The 25000-nt window shown below is 39.3% G+C and overlaps 1 protein-coding gene and 1 long non-coding RNA gene across 2 annotated transcripts in view; one reads left to right on the top strand and one right to left on the bottom strand.

Moving 5' to 3' along the window:
• The window catches only part of LOC139749547 (uncharacterized), a 458205-nt gene that overhangs the window by 196627 nt on the left and 236578 nt on the right, over window positions 1-25000 (bottom strand). The gene's annotated exons all lie outside the window — the stretch shown is intronic.
• The window catches only part of Scp2 (Sarcoplasmic calcium-binding protein 2), a 118039-nt gene continuing 102134 nt past the window's right edge, over window positions 9096-25000 (top strand). The window contains exon 1 of the mRNA XM_071663534.1: window positions 9096-9177. Within this exon, the coding sequence (XP_071519635.1) occupies window positions 9117-9177 (61 nt within the window). The 5' untranslated portion in view covers window positions 9096-9116. The remainder of the gene's footprint in view (window positions 9178-25000) is intronic.

Below are 25000 nucleotides of genomic sequence, written 5' to 3'. Positions count from 1 at the left end.
TAATACTTAAGAAGGATCACTACTACTTAATAAGGGTCACTAATACTTAAGAAGGATCACTTCTACTTGATAAGGGTCACTAATACGTTAAAAAAGGTCATTACTTTCATCCAGTCAGATTTATGGATAACATTAAAATCATGGTCGATGGTGATCAAAAGCAAGAAATTCTCTCATAAGGGAAAACCAGAAAGGAAAGGAAGAGAGAAAAAGTTTTGAAGGCGAGGAATTGAAAGATCAGAAAATAGAATACGGATGAAGTATACATCAGGTTAGCTGTTCATGATCTGGAGACGATATTGACCCATATATGACCACTGGAAAAGACCATTGACATTTCTACAATTGTTAAATGGTTGTAGTTATAAAAAGTTATTGCATTCTAATTTCAATAGAACATAAGAATATTTGGCATTATGAATGATTCAGATCGACTGAAAATGTGCTTCCATCTGTCATCATATATGAACACTGGATAATGTTACTGAGTTTAAACAAAATTGGTCACCATAAGATATCAGAAACTAAGATAAGCAGATTCAGTTATAAACATGGGCACAGCATTTTTCATTTCGGTACTAATGCTGTTATATCTTGTATAAAGATATAACTAATTTTGATTTTACTCCATTAGCTAACCTGAACTCAAATTAAATGTAGAACAATGAAGTGTAGGAGTTAAAGCCACTTGATTGGTCGTTGCGGAGAGAACGACTGCTATATTGCAATTACATATACACTTGATCGATCGTTTTGGCCTTACTGAAGAACAGAAAGACTGTAAACAAGGTTGTTCTACTAAAACCGACAGAATGCGAAGGTAAACAAAACACACTATTTGGTCATTCCACCACCATTAAGCGTACAAATAACACATTCTTATATCTGTGGATACACATGCAAACACTTCATCATACTCAATGCTCGTACCGTCCTTATTTAGTACAAACAGAGCAAACAGAACTTCTGGTGAAAATGTAAAAAAGCTGTGCCAGTGGAGTCTACCATGGGAAATGATTGTCTGCTGAACAAACAAAGCCAGACCAGAGTTTGTTTTCCAATACGCTACTTAAAAAAAAAAAAAGAAAAAAAACGCTTGGCTTAACAAAGAGTTTCTAGATCAAAAAAATATTTTGGCGAGTATTTCTCTCACAGAGATTAATAATGCCGGTCAGAGAGTACAGAACAGAAAATAAGACTTTCTGTCTCCACAAATATTCTTTGAAAAATATTTAGGATAGACGAACATATATTCATACCGACTTGGAATTTACATTTATATAAATTGCCGTAAGATTTGTATGATATAATCATTTTTTCTATCCCATTCCTAACGTGAACATTAAAAGTTCTTAAGTTCCTGATACATATATATATATATATATATATATATATATATATATATATATATATATATATATATATATATATATATATATATAAAGTATGTTTAGTGAGTATAGAAGTCATTAAATATGTTGATCTTGAGAATCTTACACACTCAGAACCGTTAAATATACATTTGTTAATGACATAATTAGTGCTTATACGAAGTACGGAGTTATTACTAACTGATGCATAAATTATACATGCTTTTATACTGCAAGTTATTTCGTTAATGATAAAAATTACAAGTTCAGAGAAGACTGTCGTGGCTTGGTGCTCTTTAATTCTACTGGGTAAATTTTTTTCTCAGTTCGATATAGGAGTTTGGGTCATTTTTTTTTTCCTTTGGGTTGGTGTGGGAGTTTGGGTATCACTGGTTAATGTAGGAGTTTAGCTTTAGGTCGGGTTGATGTGTGAGGTGCGTTCATGTCGGTTGACCGCGGGAGTTCAGTTGCAAATTGATATTTGGGTTCACCTTGCCAGTTTGGTTGAGAGAGGCTGTTCTTATGTTTGCATACAAACAACGTTCACCAATGAAAAGGATAACTTAATTCATCTATTTTCTGAAGCTTCCTGAAGAACTACAGAGAAAGGGAGTTAGTTTAGTTGAATGGAGTTTTGGAGTGTATTTGAGTTAATTTTCTATAATGAGAGATAGGAAAGAAAATTAAAATGAGGAAAACCTAAAATACTGATATTGGATCATACAAAAACGTAATCAATAGTTAAAAAAAAAAAAAGATACGAAACATGTATACATCTATGTACATATGAGTATAGGATGGATTCGAACCACTCACTTTTATTCGTATGTATATTTTGTTTTATACTTTCCTGGACGCCATGTATATCGCTCTATCTCGCACCGTCAAAGACCTAACATTAATTGCGCAGCTGGGAAAAGTCGTTCAGATGAAGAGCAAATTCATTAATGTCTCTCCGTCAATGAGAGTCCATCTGTCACTCATGGTAACATTCTGTACCAAAAAATGTTCGCCTGAATAATTGTGGTGATTGACATTTGGAGTATACAGTCGTCAGCCGCAAAATAGAGGCATTACGAACCCGTTTTCTATAATTGTTGTGATGTCCGAATATATTTATAGTGGTCTATTTCATTTATGTCATATATTTTCATCCAAAGAATCTAAAATATATATATTCTATCATTGTCTACAAATGAATAGAGAAAAACCTTTTCACTTTTTTGTATTTCTCAGTTTAGAATTTATGTTTACGTGTTAAAAAAATTTATATATTCGCCTATTAACTTGGTTCTGTATTAATTTGTGTCCATTTGCGAGATACATTACGTCTTTGGAGATATCTAACTCAACAATGATAACTGTAGTCCTACTCCGTATTTTTTATCGATGTATATCAACTGACTTATATTTCTCTCTTGTGTCTCCCCTGATGATGTGATTATTACACGAAAGTGCACTTGGGAACTTACTGTGTTTCATTTTACCCGTGGAATCATACGAATATATATATATATATATATATATATATATATATATATATATATATATATATATATATATATATATATATATATATTTTCTTCTTTTAAACTATTCGCCATTTCCCGCGTTAGCGCTGTAGCGTTTAAGGACAGAGGACTGGGCCTTTGTGGAATATCCTCACCTGGCCCCCCTCTGTTCCTTCTTTTGGAAAATTAAAAAAAAAAAAACGAGAGGGGAGTATTTCCAGCCTCCCGCTCCCTCCCCTTTTAGTCGCCTTCTACGACACGCAGGGAATACGTGGGAAGTATTCTTAAACCCCTATCCCCAGGGATAATATAATAATGTTATGAACAGCTTAGGATAACTTCCCTCGGAGGTAGCCCTCATGTTCTGAGCAGCTTAAGGTAACTTATGTTCGTAAAAAGTTTGGTCATTTGGGCCTCTCAGCTGCCAGGGTCATAACGGCCGTCAACCTCAAACTACATCCACCAACCACAATATTCTTTTTCAACCACCTTCAAGTGTTTACGATAATTCTTGAACCGTACCTCCCTTCGCAACAAGGAACGCAGTCCTTGTTGTGTGGTGAAAAGCAACAATTAGCAACACATAGATCCTTATATTCTAAGCCCTTAATGATAGTTTCTGTTCTGAAAGAATAGTAAAATAACTCCTATTTGGAGAAGGAGTAAGATCATTTTCATTGACGGGTAGAAAAAAAATTCTTTTCAGGGCAATTACGGGTGAGTAATATTTATCATGGTAGAGAACACGTTATTTTCCAAGCAATTAAAGTTACATTTCTTGGTAATGAGGCGACAGAGACTTCATTAGCGAATTAGCTTCAGTCAGGTCGTGGGGGACACTTAACTGATGTAAATTGTGCTCGAGTGGCCGGAGAAGTTATGCTAATTTGAATTATAATGGGAAGCTTTCTTCGCAAATTTAAAGCATGATTTTTCACTTGGCAAAAATTTAGTTTTCTATAAGACAAGCACGGAAAACAAAACGCTCATATCTTGACAATTATGATAAAGATATGTGGGGCATTACATCTTTAGTTACATCATTTTCTGTTGCTTGCGTTTCATGGTGGACTGTTAATTAATTGCTTTCTCCGTTATCAACACTTTACTCTTCAAGTCCCCGTAACATTAGTCATAACTTGGATTGCGTTAATCAGATACTCATTAAACTTGGTACATTCGTTTCCTCCACTGTTTAGCGAACTGAACGACACAAGATCTACAACTCTATTTTGGATTTCGCATTTATGTCCATGAAAAATAGGGTTCAACCTGGGACGGAACTTGATAGAAAAAAAATCCACTTCTGGCCATGCAACTGAATGCAGATTATAAATATTTATTTTTTCTTTCTACAAGAACCAATTCCAGCTATTCTTACTCCACATCCCATAAATACAGTACGAAGACAATCATTTCATGGAACACCATACTATATTTTCATCCGCTTGGCTTCGAGGTCAGTAAGGTAATAAAATCGTTTACATGGTGTGAATCTCATAAGTAAAGACCCTCTTGCCTTTTTCTTTATCTGCATTTAATTTATTTTTTACTAGTTTCATTTTTCTACTTCCATGATCGGCTTGGGGCTATATCCGGTTTGTTTCTATTTTCGCTGAAAATTCTACACACACACACACACACACACACACACACACACACGGGCATCCGTGAAGGAGACGTTAACGTTAGTGAACATGAATGAACACAAGCCCTCCTTCCCCTCCCTGTTCGAATCCTGGGCGCAGCAGTCGGCCCACAAATACCCCACGCGTTCATCCTCCACCTGGGGCTGGTCGATTAATGGGTGCATGGCGCAAGCTGTGTGTGTGTGTGAGAGAGAGAGAGAGAGAGAGAGAGAGAGAGAGAGAGAGAGAGAGAGAGAGAGAGAGAGAGAGAGAGAGAGAGAGAGAGAGAGAGAGAATATACACACAGACAATGGAGTAAAGACATGGTACATAAGTACAAGGTTATGAGACGGGGCAACTAGAGTGTAAAACTCGCTCCCCGTGAAACACAGACACAACACACACACACACACACACACACACACACACACACACACACACACACACCATCAAAGTAAGAAATCTCATTAGGGAGGAAGTAACAAGAGTCTAACAAGAGTCTGCGTTACACTCGAGATTTGCAACGACTGACCCAGAACCTTTGCAACTAGTTAGCAACTTGATTGATGAAGACGTTAATGTACCGCTGTCAGAAGCAGTGAGAGAGAGAGAGAGAGAGAGAGAGAGAGAGAGAGAGAGAGAGAGAGAGAGAGAGAGAGAGAGAGAGAGTGTAATTGATAGAAAACATTCATGTCTACAGAACGTAGAGAAGGTTAGGTGTTGTTTCTTTCTGTAAATGAGGCAGCTTTGCTTTGTTGTGATGGTGGTTACTATGGATACCAAAAAGACATGAAGGTTACATAGGTATATAAATCATGTATATACATCATATATACTAACACAGGCATAACACAAGCATAAAGACAAGGATATTGTAATGTACACATGCAATACAACTTATACAAATAATGCAATAACACACATACAGTGCATATACATGTATATATAGGTCTGTGTGTGTGTGTGTGTGTGTGTGTGTGTGTGTGTGTGTGTGTTTAAACGTGAATAAATGTACTGCTCACATACAGCTCTCTTTTAGCTACATCATTTTCAAAAGTCTTTTTCCCTTATTAAATTTTCCTGCTCGCAGTGTGAAGAGACAGGTTTGTTAGGGTGTGAGTTGGCGTGGAGAAAAACCTGGAGGAAGTGTAGTGTTTCTGGTACTTGAGAGCGGATGTGGCCGGCGAATGGAAACCACGGAAGCGGAAGTGAGTCATACGGTCGGTGAGGAGGCTAAAGTTCTGGGAGCACTGAGAAATGTGCGGAAAGAGAGAGTTCGTTACCTGGGAGGAAGAAAATGGTTATGTTTGAAGGTACAGTCGTCCCAACTATGTTGCGTGATGTGAGGCATGGGCTGTACATGAGGAAAGGCGGAGGAGGGGGGATGTATTGGACATATAATGTTTGAGGATAATATGTGGTGTGAGGTGGTTTGATCGAGTGAGTAATTTTAGGGTAAGAGAGATGTGTGCTTGAGAAAGCTGGAAATGGTGTGCCAAAATGGTTCAGATATGAGGAGAGAATGAGTCTAGAGAGGTCGACAAAAAAGGATATATGTCAGAAGTGGAAGGAACAAGAAGTGGGAGATCAAATTGGAAGTGGAACGATGGTGTGAAAAAGATTTAAGTGATCAGGGCCTGAACGTGCAGGAGGGTGAAAGGCGTGCACGGGATAGAGTTAACTGGAGAGCTGTGCTGTCAATGGACTGAACCAGGATATATGAAACAGCCGTATTAAACCATGGATAGGTCTGTGGGGCCTGGATGTGGATAGGGAGCTACGGTTTCGGTGCATTACATATGACAACTAGAGAACGGATGTGAGAGGATTAGGCATCTTCATCGTCGGCTGTTGGCGCTACCTCACTAACACGAGAAACGGCGTTCTTGGACAACACTGCACTACCACCACACCATACATCAACCACACCACCAATATATATATATATATATATATATATATATATATATATATATATATATATATATATATATTCTAAGATACATTTTTCTCTATGAAAATATTACTTTCTTCTTCCTTTCCCCAAGAGCAATTCTCATCGCTGATGGAGGCTCGGGAGAGAGTGTGTTATGAGAGCGAAGGAATATTGCGCTCTGCCTCCACCACAGGCCCAGCCCTTCCTACATCCTCAGAGTATTGGATGATCAATACTGGACCCTCCACTGGATTTTCTGGAGTGGCGGAAGGAAAAATGATGAATATCCGATACTTTTTGATAATCTGACTAACCATTTGTGCGTATCTTTTCGTCGCTGTTCACTGGGTGGATGGGTTGTAAGAGAGGTGTGTGTGTGTGTGTGTGTGTGTGTGTGTGTGTGTGTGTGTGTGTGTGTGTGTGTGTGTGGTTAAAGCTGAATGTGGTTTGTTGTCAGGGTTGTAAGGGGTTTTTGGGGGGAAGGGGTTGTTTATTTGAGGGGAAAGGGTTGTTGTGCAGGATTCGGGAGGAGATTGTTGGACGGGTTTTTGGGTAGCGGAGACGGATTTGGGATCTAGTTTTTTCTTTTTTATTTTTGAGGTGGGTGGGTGGGTGGGTGGGTGGAAGGTTGGTTGGTTTGATGGGTGCTGCAATCAACGGAGGATCAGGAAAACATAAGGTCAACAGAATGGATGCAGAACCTTAGGTTAAAAGAGAATCTATATATTTAACTAACAACATAATGTCGTTTACGACCTTCCACACACACACACACACACACACACACACACACACACACACACACACACACACACACACACACACACACTTGTTCGGAGTTTCCCGCGTTAGTGAGGTAGCATAAGGAACAAAGAAGGACTCTGAAAGCTAACCATTCCCTGGCTCAGTCCACTGACAGCTCAACACATATACGATGTGGTATACCGGGGTCGACGTGCTGTCAACGTACTGAACCAGGGCATGTGAAACGTGCGGGGTAAACCATGGAAAGGTCTGTGGGGCCTGGATGTGGACAGGGAGCTGTGGTTTCGATGCATTGCAAATGACAGCTCGAGAATGGATATAGGCGGATGTAGCCTTTCTTCCTGTGTTCCTAGCGCTACCTCGCTAACGTGGAAAACGGCAATCAAGTATGAAAAGTAGAGAGAGAGAGAGAGAGAGAGAGAGAGAGAGAGAGAGAGAGAGAGAGAGAGAGAGATTCCTGCCTGTGTGATTATACCAGAACAGGCGCGTTCTTTTGAACTTCTCAGAGCTTTTAATATAATCAGAGAATCTTTGTAAACGAACCTCTGTGGTCACCGAGTGTGTGGAGGAAGGAAATAATTAGCTAAGCGTATGGGATCTGAAGTCTGCTTGGGTAAACCCAAAGACGCGAAGAAAACGAGAATAGACTCACAGGGTAACTAATTTAAATCGCTATTTATATATACATATACTTTTCCCCCATATGGTCATATGTTTGCGTAACATCTGCTATCACCATATTTACATTAATTCCTCCATCTGTTTATCTACTGTCATCTTATTTCAATCCTTGTCTCCCTCCATGGTTTCCTTCTCCATCTATCTCCCTCCATTGTTTCCTTCGCCATCTACCTCCCTCTATATGTTACGCTATCTCTACTTCTCTTTCTTGCACCATCTTTTTTTTCCTCCCCTCGTATTGACCGATAACCCCAGGCGACTCCTACATTGAATAACATTTCTTCACCGGGGTCTCCTTTTATATACAAAAGGAATGAAAAAAAAAAAAAATGTTTCGTTCAGAAAGTCGACCGTAGTAGTAGGCCTTATGACGTGACCCCTCAAGGCTGAAAATCCTCCGTTACTCTTTTTTTGTACTCTTCTTGTTAGTTGAGGGGCATAGTACTGTTTATCCCCTTAAGGCATTCGAAAGGCGAATCTAATTATCTAGTACAAGACTGACCTGTTTCAGTCAGGGACGTGACTGAACTAAGAGAAAAATTGTGGTACTAAACCAAAATTAGGATAATCTAACCATGGGTGGTTCAGCGTTCCGTTTTCTATTCGTAAGAAAATGTACTGTGGCGGGTGAGTCACTGTGAAAAATATAATTTTTATCAGATGATTATATATATATATATATATATATATATATATATATATATATATATATATATATATATATATATATATATATATGCCAAGCCAAGGCATTTGAATATCATTTTCATTTGAAAAATGGTAAGCGTTATGTGTGTAATCGAGTTATGTTTAAGTTTAGATTTATAATTCTCTTAGCAGCACAGAATCATGACCAAATGTATATGATATACAGGCCAGATAGCTCAAAATATCTTAACTACACTATCTTACTACACCCATACTTTAACGACACCATCTTACCGCACTCACATCTTAACTACACTATTTTACTACACCCATATTTTAACTACACTATCTGACCGCACTCACAGCTGAACACCTTAACTACACTATCTTACTACACCCATATCTTAACTACACTATCTTACTACACCCATATTCTAACTACACTATCTGACCGCACTCACATCTGAACATCTTAACTACACAGCCTTACTACATCCACATCTTAACTACACTATCATATTACGACCATATTCATCAGCGCCTTTATGAACCCTCTCTCTCTCTCTCTCCCCTGCAGATGTCTGAGCTGTCCACGTTCCGACGAGCCAAGCTCCTCCATGTCTTCAACACCTTCTTTGGTGAGTGTTAAGAGGATTACTACAAAGGGAGGGAGGGAGGGTGGGGTCAAGACGAGGGGTCGACTGGTGGAATTTTTGTCACTCTTTAATAAGCATCGCCTTTATTAACGTGTTACAACGTCCACGGTATCTATGTTATACTAAATCTACATATTTCATTTTGTGGCATACTGATATGATCTAACTATTAGGTTTTATACATTTACTTTACAAATACACACACACACACACACACACACACAACTTAAAGAGTTGAGGAACTTCACATCAAAAAAGGGCTGGAGGCCTAATGAACTTCCTAACAGGTCGCTGATCATAAAACCCAACCAACCGTGATTAGTCTTATCTAGGCGAATCTTTACACACACACACACACACACACACGTTTACTAAGGCCAAAGGCCCCATGTGGAGTGAGAGGCCTTCACATTAACACAAGATGTTAAAGATGTTTCGGTGGGTGGCTATAATTTGACGTTGACGGTCTTAATGACCTCTGGCTGTTGATATAGGCTTAAAGCTGATGTAATTATCCTTCTTACCTGAGAAGGCGTTCAAACAGTTGGCCATAATGAGCCCGGCAGCCGATAAGCCTTAAACCCATATAACCAAACGTATAAAACGTTAATTATCAGTTTAATACGTTATTCCATACGTCTCATATATATATATATATATATATATATATATATATATATATATATATATATATATATATATATATATATGTGTGTGTGTGTGTGTGTGTGTGTGTGTGTGTGTGTGTGTGTACAAAATACATTAGATATCAAACAGTTAAGTAAGGATCGGGTATTGTGTCAAACCTGGTTAGAAATATCATCTTATCCGAGGCAAAACATTACTGTAGTCGTTATCAGATACCGTGAGATGATAAGACACATGACAGATTACCCTATCACCTCGCCAGACCACACAAATGCGTACGTCATGTAAGGAAAAAAAAAGAATAAAAAAAAAAAATAAATTGGTCATATCGTCGGTGTAGCAACGAGGAACCAGAAGATGACCAATATCCTGCTCACGACCACCACTCCTCTCTCTCACCCACCCGCAGCCACAAGGCAAGTGAGCCAAACTCGTTCACCCACACGCGCTCTACCAAACCCCAGAGCAAACAAGAAAAAAGAAAAAGGCCACGTTCATAAACTACTCACCCCCGCCACCTGGCGGAACCAGTAAGTAAACAACCTTATGTCATCTCTATCATTAGAGTTTCCTCGAGAAAACAGTAATTATCAACTTGTTAATCAAATTAGTGATGTCGTGAAGTCTCCAAAGTTGAATATTTATCTTCCATCTTATGAAATCCTCTGTCAACTTTTTCACCGATTGTTGCTCTCGGGTTTGGCAGGGAATGGGTAGATGTTCTATAGCAAGGGTTCTTAACCCGTGGTCCAGAGATGGATAAATGAATAAGTAAATAAAATTCTACCATCAGTACGATCACTAGTAGGGGTTTAGAATGGTATTACTCGTCTTTGAGGGTTTGGATGGCATTATTTGTCTTTGATTGTGATTTCAGACCCTATTTAATATTGGACATACGATGAAGGTGGTCCTAAGACACAACAGGCATCTGTAAGAGGCCCACATACATAAAAACAGAAGATTAAGAACCCCTGTATCTATAGCGAGGCTGGATGGGACATCTTGGAGGAAATGTTCTTGTGGCGCCTGGCTTAGAGACGTGTGATATATGTGTAGTTAATGCGTAACGCGGGCGAGCCAACACGACTTCCTCTCTTTTCTATTCTTCCAATAGAAAGTCGGCCAGTCCGACGTTCTTATAGCTTGGGGTTTTCTTGATGGCTATAGCCAGGCTATAGTCCACTGACTCTGCCACAGGACGAAAATATTGATTTCTTTTTCTCCCAAGGAGAGACGAGGATCCACACCTCCCGAGGGATCGGTACGACGACGACCCGCCCTCCTCGAGTTCTAAAGTCGAGACTCGGCCAACGAGTCCGCCTGATTACTGCCGGGAATGTGACAGTGGACCAGGCGACCATATCAAGACGATATCACTCTCACATGAGATTACCTTACCGACACCATTGCCCTTGAATTTCATTCGACTCTGTATGGCCAACGTATAGAGCTCTGAGTTGATAGAAAGTCTGATGATATTACTGATCTAGAATGAGTTGAATTATGGTTTTATCAATGGCAAATAATTTCGAGCAAAAATTCAGATTGCAATACGTTCTTAAGGAAACACTCAAGCGTCCAATACACCCAGACATTCATGTACTTGAGGAAACACTCATGCGTCCAATACACCCAGACATTACGTTCTTGAGGAAACACTCAAGCGTCCAATACACCCAGACATTCATTCGTCTTTGGGCCAACTGTGCAGAAGTGGACATGATGACAAATGGTCTACAACTGGCTCCGCCACATCGCTGTTGTACCTCACACTCTGGCTCGCTCATATTCCTTCGCAGGCAGCCATTTCGTCGTAACTTTTATCTCCCCGAGAGCAACTACGGAGGGAAATCATTCCTCGTCAGCGTGTCTGCCTCCTTGTGCTCTTTTTCTTCGAACCAGAGTTCTCGCGGAGGAACGCTTGCTCTGAGGGCCAGGTAGAAACTTAACTGACGCACTCTTGTTCCTCGTACTTTAGGGCGAGGCCACAGGTGGAAGTGTTTCTCCTCCTGGCTACACAACAATACTACATCTTGACCACATCATGTCGTAGACGAAGACGAGGAGGGAGGGAGGTATGTATGTATGTACATCAAGCCTTGACTTCCTAAATCGAGGAACCCAAGCTAGTGTGGCCCCCGATTCTCTTTGGCACAAATGTGGACGAGATTATCATGTTGGAGGCAGCAATTTTAACAGAAAACGTTGTCAAGAAAAAACAATCATAAATGAAAATGGGTAAATAACTTCTTAAAAGGTTGCATGATGTTTCCATTCGCTGTGTCGTAGGCTTTTTCAAAATTCATAAAAAAAAAAGGCAAAGTTTTTTCCGCATAAAAAACTGAAACGCTATTTAAAATAGTGTATCTTTGTTTACTTAAGTGCGCACTGATGATAATTCAATAGATTGTTATTCTAAAAAAAGAAAAAAAAAGACTTATCAACCATTTTTTCCATGACGAAACAAATGCAACTCGTCAACAACATTGGTCGAAATGGTTGGACATTCATAAGGTATCCCTAACGCACAAAAAAGATATTGATATAAGAAATGATAAAAACTTTGAAAAAAAAATCCAAATATTAAAAAGTTTCGTTAGAGCACAAAAAATCCAAATACTCAAAATTTCGTTAGAGCAAAAAAAAATATTCCAAATACTCAAAATTTCGTTATAGCAAAAAAAATCCAAATACTCAAAAATTTCGTTAGAGCACAAATATTCACTAATTCTTCAAGTGACATTTAATTTATTATGCAAGACTGAACACCTTGTCCCCTATTCCGTAGGAAGACAATCTTATGCAAATTTTTTTTTTCACCATTCCTTATACAATTCCACGAGGGTCGGCACAATGTAAATTATACATTAAAAGAATTTATCTTATCTATTAGACAGTGAATGGTCCATTCTCATCCACCAGCTCCCCTCCTTTCCCTTCCCTTCCCCCCACACACTAAGAAAGTTACCTCACCTCTGAGCAAAGTTTTGACGAGGACTGCGTTGTTGTTGTTAAGGAAATTTTTAGGGGGGGTGGGAGAGAAAAGTGACCTTAATGAGCGGAGTTCTAAACGTACAAGAGAACGCTACAACTGAGGGTCGGTTACCATGATACAGGAATGAATGAGGAGGAGGAGGAGGAGCGTCGGCCCTCGCTCGACCTATAAGGAGCCTCCCCCCCCCCCCCCATTCCAACAGACGCTCCTGGTTTGGGAGGAGCTTGAAGAATGGAGGACGGAGACCTTAGAATAAAATCCTTAGTGCCCTACAAAGGCTAGGGCTGGCCCTGTGTGTGCGTGTGTGTGTGTGTGTGTGTGTGTGTGTGTGTGTGTGTGTGTGTGTGTGTGCGTGTGTGTGCCGATGAATGGTTTGTATATTCATTCCGACTAATAATTATCAGTGAATTATATCGAAACTATGTAGAGTTTCCACCTCCTTCCTAAATCTTTATGTCCTTGTGACTCGTAAAGTGACCATAACATTGAATATTTGCAAAAAAAAAAAAAAAAAAAAAAAAAGAAATAAAAATAAAAAAATGTGTAATGTGTGATCTTGTCTATTATATATATATATATATATATATATATATATATATATATATATATATATATATATATATATATATATATATATATATATCTTTCTTTTTCTTTTCTTTTAAACTATTTGCCATTTCCCGCGTTAGCGAGGTAGCGTTAAGAACAGAGGACTGGGCCTTTTTTGGAATATCCTCACCTGGCCCCCTCTGTTCCTTCTTTTGGAAAAATAAAAAAAAAAAAAAAAAATGAGAGGGGAGGATTTCCAGCCCCCCGCTCCCTCCCCTTTTAGTCGCCTTCTACGACACGCAGGGAATACGTGGGAAGTATTCTTAATTCCCTATCCCCAGGGATATATATATAAATATATATATATATATATATATATATATATATATATATATATATATATATATATATCTTTTCTTTTTTAACCTATTCCAATATGCTCTTCTTACGGTCGTTCATGAATCAAACTGAAGTTCATTTCCTCAAGATGGTTAATGCATAAGGCTGAAGTTGGCTCATTATTTACATACGTACCAAACACGTACATGCGACATCAAAACAACCGGACATGAATTTAACCCCAAAAAGAAGAATGAAATATACACCTGGTTTCAGAATCACCACTTTCGCACCACAGATACAATGAATATATTTACATGCCAATGACACACACACACACACACACACGCACGGAGGGGAAGATTTATCTTACTCTCACAGGCGAAGCTTTTACCCTCTGTCCTTGACAAAGAACTAAATATGTCACCCATTACCATCATATCAATTCTAAGTATGTCTCCCATTACCATCATATCAATTTCCCACGGATGGCTGGAGAACACTGATTGTACATCTCTCGTTGTTGCTGTCGACGCTGCTGGCGATGTATGACCGTAGGGCATTTCAGTTATCACATCAGAAAGACGTGAATAAATAATTCCTTCTTTATTTTTTTTCCTCCTACACTGGGCTGACGCGATGGGGATGGTGGGGAGGGATGAGGGAGGGAATATATATGTATATATATCTAGAGACACAACATCTCACGGGGGGTCGTCGCCACAAACGAAGGTCTACATCCAATAACTCCTAACTTGAAAATTCCATTTCATCCTACACAGAGCACGGGAATCCATTTCCCCTCACCACCCTCTGCTCACGACACTGCCTGCCACTGCAACACTATGTGAGCCACGGGGGGCGGGGCGGCGGGGCCATGTCTGTCTATGTGTCGGGGTGGGTTCCGTCTCGCCCCAAATATAATCGTCCACCGGGAACTTGGAAGTTCCGTAATGCGAGCGATGTGGAAATATAATTACATTTCTGATATTATTGTGTGGAATGTGTTCTGGGTTACGGTATGAAAAGGATTCTCATCCGCATTCTTCGTTGTCGAAGCGAAGTGTGGCGGGAGGGAGGGGTTGGTTGTGCGTGTGTGTGTGTGTGTGTGTGTGTGTGTGTGTGTGTGTGTGTAAAGGAGGGAAGGACATGAACTATGTAATTATGCAAAGGCTGTTAGGGTATGTGGCGAGTATGTAATGATGGTAGTTTGTGGGACATTAAGAGAAATACTGGTAAACAGCCATTAAAAAATATACAACCTTTTTGTATTTGAAATTTCAAGAATAGTTGCTAACTTTTACTCGAGTTTACCTTCCAAAAGAAACATATTTTCCATATTGCTATATTCTACATATCCTAAAACTGAAAATCTATGTAGAACTTACACCAGACAGGAATTCCATACGAATTCCCTCAGCTACGCCCATATTATTCATACGAACGTAGAGGATCAGATACCTTGAAGGAAGGAAGATGGATTCTGAAAAGATTTCATTCTATGTACATCTCAAAGTGGAAGCCATCACCTCTGAGTGGATTTTCTGTCACATGAATACATGATTGTGTGGTTGGTTGTCTCTGGTTGTTGGAACCTGTATTAACTGGCTGTTATGACCTGTATCAACTGCCAGGGTCGTTAAGGCCGTCAACGTCAAGTTATCACATCCAAAAACCGAAGTAAAAATGAAAATGAAGAACACTATCTTCAGGTGTTTGGAGGAAAATTCTAAAGACCACATTACAGTCTGTGTATACGACCCATGTCTGTGTACAAAGACCACTTGCTTCTTTAAGGACCATTCTGTTTCATACCTGCGTTTAATGGTCGCATATAACTACGACTCATGGATATAAGAATCTTAATAGCGACCACTCAAGTCTTAAGTGACCAGTGTGGTATAAACCTACTTGTAGCGACCACTCAAGTCTTAAGTGACCAGTGTGGTATAAACCTACTTGGAGCCACTGCTCAAAAGTGTGGCGTATGTGTTTCTAAGGATCGCTCGCTTCTACAAACTTCTATATAACGAACGATTACTTATTGGTACAAAACTATATTTATATAGAGACCACCTGGTATATAACTATATACAATAACGACCACTTGCCAGCCAGGGCCAGTCTGGGATATACCTATAAAATCGACCACTCGCCAGTAAGGACCTTCCTGGTATATACCTATATACATAGACCACTCGCCACTAAGGACCAGTTTGGTATACACCTATATACATCGACCACTCGCCAGTAAGGACCATCCTGGTATACAACCTATATACATCGACACTTACTAGTAAGAACCAGTTTGGTATACACCTATATACATCGACCACTTGCTAGTAAGAACCAGTTTGGTATACACCTATATACATTGACCACTTGCTAGTAAGAACCACTGCCTGTTTTACTGTTAAACTAACTATGCTTTGACCTCGGATTACCTCCTTGTACCTGACCCTCCTGACCAGGGCGCAAGGTCAACCTTACTTTGTACAGCGAAATCAACCTCTGACCACACATCCTAACGTGCATAAGGTCGCTGACCTCTGACCCTCCATCCTATCATACACAAGGTCAATGGCCTTTGACCTAACCTGTACAAGGTCATCCCTCACGACCTTTCAACCTCACATCGTGGCTTGAACATTTCTTCTACCTTAGAAATAGAGAGGAAAAAAAATAGAATCTAGTTCAATGAAATGAAATCCATTGTTAAAACAAAAGAAAAAAAGATCTGTGTACATGGACCAAGTTCCTAGTTGTGGCTATTATTAAGCTGAGGATTTAGGGATGAGAAACCTGGGTTTAAGGAGACGAAGCCTTGTGGATATTAGCATGTTCTTGACGCGAGTGAGTGTCGGTAGGGGGAGAGAGGAGAGGGAGGGAGGGGAGTGGTTTTCAGTAAGGTGGGCAGAGGGGAGAGGGGGGGTTTAGGATCTCTCTCTCTCTCTCTCTCTCTCTCTCTCTCTCTCTCTCTCTCTCTCTCTCTCTGGACTATCATCTTCAGGGAAGCCGTGTGCTTACCTTGGCGAGAAAAATGCGCTGATAACCCAATTAAGCTGTTATGCTCAGCACTGAGAGGCCCACCTTTTAAGGACCTCGCAGAATTTGCATATTATAATTGCCCCGGGTGAGTAAGGGCGGCCTCGTCTATCTATCACAAAAAAATAGATATTTTGAATAACGTGTTTCCTATAGTACTGACAGGGTCATGTGGGAGTGTGTGCTGACAGGCTGGGTATTACAGAAGTCTCTCTCTCTCTCTCTCTCTCTCTCTCTCTCTCTCTCTCTCTCTCTCTCTCTCTCTCTCTCTCTCTCTCGCAACACAACATAAGAAGAACAACACCACGGCACAAACCGTCATCGGAAATGACGTCATCACGAGTACACACAGTGTGCCAGGAGAGAGAGAGAGAGAGAGAGAGAGAGAGAGAGAGAGAGAGAGAGAGAGAGAGAGAGACGAAAATCCAGCACAATGAGAGCAAAGACGGTCGAGAATACCGCACGAAGCAAGTACCCTCACCGACCTTAACCATCATAACGTAACGGGAGTTGGCCCGGGCTGGGCATTAGGGACGTAAACCCTCAACAGAGTCGTTGGAACGTACCGCTGCTGGGCCAGGTCATGTGTGTGTGTGTGTGTGTGTGTGTGTGTGTGTGTGTGTGTGTGTGTGTGTGTGTGTGTGTGTGTGTGTGTCAGTGAGGGAGGGGGGGGGGATACCTCCAGTGACCCCAACGTCTCTCGAATTAATTACAGAGGAGAATCTATGAGGACGTGGGCGGCCTTACCCATTATGACCTAAGTCCTGTGTCCATAACTTAACACGAGAATTATTAATGTCTTACACACTGAGAGGCGCTAGTTTGTTGACCTCCCCCCCCCCCCCCCTCCCCTTTTGGAGCACGACGGTACGACCCCTTCGAGCACGACGGTACGACCCCTTTGGGCACGACGGTACGATCCCTTGAGCACGACGGTACGATCCCTTTGGGCACGACGGTACGATCCCTTTGAGCACGACGGTACGATCCTTGTGCACACGACGGTGCGACCCTTGTGCACGACGGTACGACCCTTGAGCACGACGGATCGTACCGTCGTGCTCAAGGGTCGTACCGTTGTGCTCCACCGCTGAAGACGGACACTCAAAAGAAAATGGGAAGGATCACCAATAGCAAAAACTGCCTTAATCACTATTGGCAAATAGACCAATCCTTGTAAACAGTGTGACGAGCTTGTTCAAGTATAGTTAAGTATAGTTAAAAGGATCCCAGAAGTGGTGGGTAACAATTATAAATTCATCGACTGCTTGTTCTCGCGTCCTGTATGAAGGATAAGTGTCGTGGAGAACCAAGACCTCCGGATATCTTATAGGACATAATGGCATCAATATGTCATAGAAACAGAATCTAACCCCACAAAACAGATTCTAAACCCGAGTGGTAAAGGACGCCCCATCAGTACTGGATCTCATTTTGAAGTTTAATGAACCAGCAAATGCCATGAATATATTACAAGTTTTCTTAATTCGGACCAAAAAACAAAAAAGAAAAAACATATTAGAATTCGTTTATGATTCGGTTCGAATTGGAGTTACGTCAGACGAGGGTAAATGCCAGACGAGGGAAATCCAACTATCGTAATCATTTGTGGTTCGTTTTCTCGTTGTCTTTGCCACTGCCTTTGAGGCGAGAGCAACCCTAACCACAACGATGTTCAGTTGATTGGTTGGTTATTTGGGTCTGAGGTCTATAACGAAAGCCAGGGCCACAAAGGCCACCTACCTTGTTATAACTGCTAATAGATATAGATATAGATAGATAGACAGATAGATAGATATTCCTATGAGTCCGGGGAGTGCACTTTCATGTAATAATCACATCATCAGGGGAGACACAAGAGAGAAATATAATAGTCAGTTATATTTCTCACATGTATCTCCCCTGATGATGTGATTATTACACGAAAGTGCACTTGGAAACTTATCGTGTTTCATTTCGTGGACTCATAGGAATATACTTGATCACGCGCAAAATTGTGATCCTTTCCAACATAAATTTCATAGGAATATATATATATATATATATATATATATATATATATATATATATATATATATATATATATATACCTGGGGATAGGGAAGAAAGAATACTTCCCACGTATTCCCTGCGTGTCGTAGAAGGCGACTAAAAGAGGAGGGAGCGGGTGGTTGGAAATCCTCCCCTCTCGTTTTTTTTTTTTTTTCTTTTGATTTTCCAAAAGAAGGAACAGAGAAGGGGGCCAGGTGAGGATATTCCCTCAAAGGCCCAGTCCTCTGTTTTTAACACTACCTCTCTAACGCGGGAAGTGGCGAATACTATGAAAGAAAAAAAAAAAAAAAATATATATATATATATATATATATATATATATATATATATATATATATATATATATATATGCTCCTTGTGGAGTTAAAGAGCAGGAAACAAAAACATCATATATGATCTCAAACACGAAAAGGAGACACCAAAAGAAAAACAGAGCCGGGAGGGGACACTGCGTTAACTATAAACTTTCTTTAATGATATAAAATCATGATTCCAAACCGCTTAACCTAAGTACAAACCATCATTATGAGATGTTCTGTAAATATGCCTAAGTGTGTGCAATGCTAAGTGGTAAAGAAAATGGATTCATCCATTTTCTTTTTTTGCTTGACTCAGTAAAAATAATAAATCACTTAAATTACTTTCTCTGTAAATGAGGTAACTGGCGAAATATATGCGTCTCGCAGAGTAGGTTAAAAGCTTTTAAGGTTTTCTGAATGCTTTTTTTTTTTTTTTGTATCTAATAAAAGTCAAGACATTTTCAATTCAATTACGACTTCTACCGAGACAATGTGGCTTTTAGGTTAATGTCTAAGTTTTGGAATGTATGTAATGAGCACCTCTCTCTCTCTCTCTCTCTCTCTCTCTCTCTCTCTCTCTCTCTCTCTGTATATTTTTAAGCACTGGAATGTTTATTATGATCGCCATAACCTTTACAAGAAGAAGAAGAAAAAAATCAAATGCTCTTAGGATTATCAGTCATATCATTTATACAACATAGCTTGGTCAAAGATCACAACATTAAGTTACACGTTCAGTTGAATGTGGCAATTAGTAAAGTGTTGAAGTTTTAGAATTCCACCTACAAAATGTTAAAAGTTTTTAATATTCAGACAAAACAAACCATAGCCTACTGGTTAGCTGACAAATGGGTAACTGACTCAGGATAGGGAATATATATATATATATATATATATATATATATATATATATATATATATATATATATATATATATATATATATATATCCCTGGGGATAGGGGAGAAAGAATACTTCCCACGTATTCCCTGCGTGTCGTAGAAGGCGACCAAAAGGGAAGGGAGCGGGGAGCTGGTAATCCTCCCCTCTCAGTTTTTTTAATTTTCCAAAAGAAGGGACAGAGAAGGGGGCCAGGTGAGGATATTCCCTCAAAGGTCCAGACCTCTGTTCTTAACGCTACCTCGCTAATGCGGGAGATGGCGAATAGTATGAAAGATATATATATATATATATATATATATATATATATACATATATATATATATATATATATATATATATATATATATATATATATATATATATATAGCGTCAATCAAGCGCTAATTAAGACCTCATTTGCTCATGCCGTCTCGGTTAACATAAAACAATAATTGATTTGCTTTTATGCTTAGGTTATCATCCTTCTATTCCATCACTAACACACACATATGTGTGTGTAATTAACTGTTTCTTATCTACTGTAGGTAGTGTACGAGGAAGGGAATTCTACACCAGTGTGGGATCTCATCTCTTCAACATTCTCGACAGTCAATCAGCTTTAACTTCTACACGATGCCAATATTCACCCCTTTCCTCACTTACCTTGTACCATGTCATCCACTATCCCTCTACTGAGGCAAGCAGAACCTCCCCCTGCATCCTTTCATATATATATATATATATATATATATATATATATATATATATATATATATATATATATATATATATATATATGATAGGCACCGTATCAATCTCCAGCCTCTCTCTCTCTCTCTCTCTCTCTCTCTCTCTCTCTCTCTCTCTCTCTCTCTCTCTCTCTCTCTAACTCAGTTCCCTCTCATCAACTCCGGTTTTTGTCGCTCTTCTCTGGACTCTCTCACGTCTTTGTACTTCATTATGTGCAGTGGGTGGAGGCGTTTACGCTTATGCTTATTAATGTCCGTCCTTTGGTAATGGGGTGAACAGCTCACCTAAAACATTTCCTTATCGACGTCCTTAAACCTTATTCTGATATCAGTCAGCAGATAGTGCGAGTCCATGATATTTCTCGCGAGGTGGGAGCTTGGTACAATCTATGTTCCAAAGTCTCTCTCTCAGACTCCTGCAGGTTGAGTTTTAATGGTAGGATTTATCAAGCGAACCAATTCCCTCCGCCTCCCTTCCACCATTTAACTATTCCTTCGTACTGTTGTGTTCAACATCATCACCCCACCTTCTGTGTGTGTGGGTGTGTGTGTGTGTGTGTGTGTGTGTGTGTGTGTGTGTGTGTGTCTGGTATTAGATAACTTACATTACTGTGGTTAGATCGTCTTAGAATCTTGTGGCATGAATATCTTGGAGTGTTTGTGGCTAAAATGTTGTGGAATATTGTGGTTAGAATATCAGAGTATTTGGTTCTTGTTTGGATTATTTCGAAGTATTATGATCTCTAGAATATCCTGTATCATTGTGGTCAGAATATATCAAAATATTATGAACAGAATATCTTGAAATGGCTATTCTTTTTTTTTAATATTGTAACTAGAATGTCTTGAAGCACAGGTTACTGTGGTTTGAATCTTTGGGAGTAGCAAGGCCAGAATATCCTAGATTATCGAAAAATTCTGGCTGAATATCCTACAGCATGATGACTAGACCATCGAAGATTTCAGGTTGGAATATCATAATTTTATGACTAGGCTTTCAAAGTATTCTGAGTGGAATATCCTGAAGTACTGAAATTGGAAAATTATGAAACCCTAATATAAGAGCGAGAATATCAGAGACGAGAATGGTAAGAATATCTTTGAATATTACGGTCATCAGCGCAATTCTGGATGTACCTTGGAATAGCTGGCTAATGGTTAGAAATAAACCAGGCTTCGTAAAAGTACTAGGTTATGAGATCATGACATTAAACAGTTAAGACAATTAAATCAGGAACATTACATTCTCAATTGTTGATGGAATTTCGAAGCTAATGGCCCGTTTTCTGTTTAATGCCACCCATTATCCTATTTTCTACCGTTTAGCACATTCGGGTATTTATACAATCCAGAATTTCCTAAGCTGAGAACATGGGCGAACGTCAAGTTGCTAACAAGTTATCATGGAAGACAAACTTAAAATAGGTTATGTAATTTACTTGGTGAATTCAAACTATTTATCCTTGTTAGTCAAAAGAGAAATACTAAATATCTCTGAATTGACCTTTGCTGATTCCAATGTAACTTTGCTCATAAATTTGTAAAATAATTATCCTTTTAATCATAATTATGTAAAATAATTATCCTTTTAATCATAACTAATGTTATGTACCTACGGCTTAAGACTTAATAATGGACACATCTAAATGTGCATCTTATATATATATTATTGTTCTGGGAAATTAACTGAAGTCATTGGTAAATGAGTAATTAATCATACTGAGCTTAGCAACACATTTCCCCAGTCACTGGAAGATGAGGGATACCGGGATGGGATTCGAACCATGACATATGTAGTTACAGGCGTAGACCGTGTGGCCACTACACCACTAAAACATCAGTTATTGAAAACGGAAGGACAACGTCCCTTAGCGTTATTTCCACACCGTTATTTCTCCACTACCAAGGAATGGCAACCCAAAAACCTCATTTCAGGAGTAAGGATTGTGTCATTTGTCACAGTCAAATAGTGAATTATTTTTTATTTATCTCGTGCATTGTTGGAGGGCGCTGCAAACCTTGTCTTGAAGATGAACGGCCTAGGGCGGGTCTAGAACAAATGACCATCGCCAGAGGCCAAAGGTAATCTTTCATAAACTTGACATTGTGTGATGATATGTAAATACCCTCACTCTAATGATGGCTCCGAGATTGACCGATTACCTTCAAGAAGAATTATTTTTAATCTAAATTTTGATACGAGAAATAATGAACTATCTTGAGTATTTTCAGGTATGCATACAGTTATCACCTTGATGATTTCGAAACTACTTTGTCATGGGTTACATATATAAAGTGCCTATGGTCTAAGCACTATTCTTAACACCAGAAGAATATATATATATATATATATATATATATATATATATATATATATATATATATATATATATATATATATATAGACTCGACCCCTAGGCGGCCCGTACAGAGCTGCCTGACGTACGAACAGACCCCAATTCCTGGCCACAAACCCAGCCACCACGTCAACATCTCCAACATCAAGATACCAGTACATGGAAACCTCATCGCATGGGGTATGAACGCCCGCGCGCTTGTGTGTGTGTGTGTGTGTGTGTGTGTGTGTGTGTGTGTGTGTGTGTGTGTTGTATATGACTCTAATATATTACGTTTAAACATCAAGTTGAATAGCTGTTGCCTGGTAGCCTCTCCCTCTCTCAGGTGCTCGCTACCAACTTTGGCCATTAGTAAGGCTTCATGACCGTGTTCGGACCCAGAGAACCGGCAATCAGGCCCGTCCTATGAGAGAGAGAGAGAGAGAGAGAGAGAGAGAGAGAGAGAGAGAGAGAGAGAGAGAGAGAGAGAGAGAGAGAGACTAAGGGGTGATTCATCCCACACTTGCATTATTAATCACAATGGGTCGCACCGCGCCACATTGATTATACAAGTCATGGTGAATCATTAGCATATTATTGCCGTAGTGTATCGTCCGTGAGGCGTATTTATGGTCACTTTGGATTGAAGAAGAATAAATCATAATTTCTGTTGACACACAGACACACACACAGAAAACGGGATCTTTGATAGACAAAGGTGCTTCGATGAATATCGGGTCATATCACGAGCTATGATGACTTGACATCACTTAGTAATTTGTATGTAACTAAAACATAAAAAAAATGTTTATAAGTTAAAGTACTTCTGACTGAAAGAGGTACATCAGAAATTGATAATAAAACAGTCATACCATAATAGAATAAGGAAAGTTGACTATATTATCCATATTAACATTCTAACAGAAAACGGAAAAGAATCTTAAGAATATAAGAAAAATGACTTATACTTTCTATATAAAATGGAAGAAATTTTAAGAGCCCAATTTGTTGTAAGAGCATTTATGGTACAAGAACTACTTTGGACAGCTGAAGAATGTGTGAAAAGATTTATTCGAGAGGTTTTTATATAAATATATAATATATAACCCTGGCAGTTGATATAGTTTTAAAACCCAACCAACCAACTATCCTGAATTAAACAATCGAAATAAAATCATAAAAAGATGATTATGATCTCTTTTTTTTTGGCTGGAAATGCCAACGAGAGAGAGAGAGAGAGAGAGAGAGAGAGAGAGAGAGAGAGAGAGAGAGAGAGAGAGAGAGAGAGAGAGAGAGAGGAAAAAGGCACATCAGAGAATATATCTGCTATAAAAATATCTCGAGATAATATTTTATTAACTAAATGAGGAAATAATTATTTGGGATCGCAAGAAATTCTTTGTAAAATGTATTCTAGGCATTGAATATTTCAAAGAATAGAGCATTGGTTATATATCGGGTGATAAGTCTTATCATACATATACATATATAAATGTATGTGTGTGTGTGTGTGTGTGTGTGTGTGTGTGTGTGTGTGTACGTAGAAGGTAACTAAGACGGGCGCGACTCAACTAAGGTCTGGAAACCCTCTCTTCCCCTCCTGTACTGATACTTTTCCAGAGTAGGAACGCAGGCATGAGGCAGGGAAGGAGGAATATGGAGGATATGTAACATTATCGGAGCAAAGAGCTACAGTTCCTGAACCCCTTAGCCGACACTTTCACCTCGTGAACCAACACAACCCCTAAGAAGACACACACACACACACACACACACACACAGACAAGTCACAGTCCTTTTCTACTCAGCCCTAGACTGCGAGAGGTTCCACGGGGACTGAGAAGCACAGAGGATCTGGGTGGTAATAAGAACAGCATTTGATTCCATCATTTACCTTTTCATAGACCC

The sequence above is a fragment of the Panulirus ornatus genome, chromosome 7, assembly GCF_036320965.1.
Source record: "Panulirus ornatus isolate Po-2019 chromosome 7, ASM3632096v1, whole genome shotgun sequence".
In the NCBI taxonomy this organism is placed as follows: domain Eukaryota; kingdom Metazoa; phylum Arthropoda; class Malacostraca; order Decapoda; family Palinuridae; genus Panulirus; species Panulirus ornatus.
The sequence above is the reverse complement of the archived record's forward strand: the minus strand, read 5'-3'. Positions and strand labels throughout refer to the sequence as shown.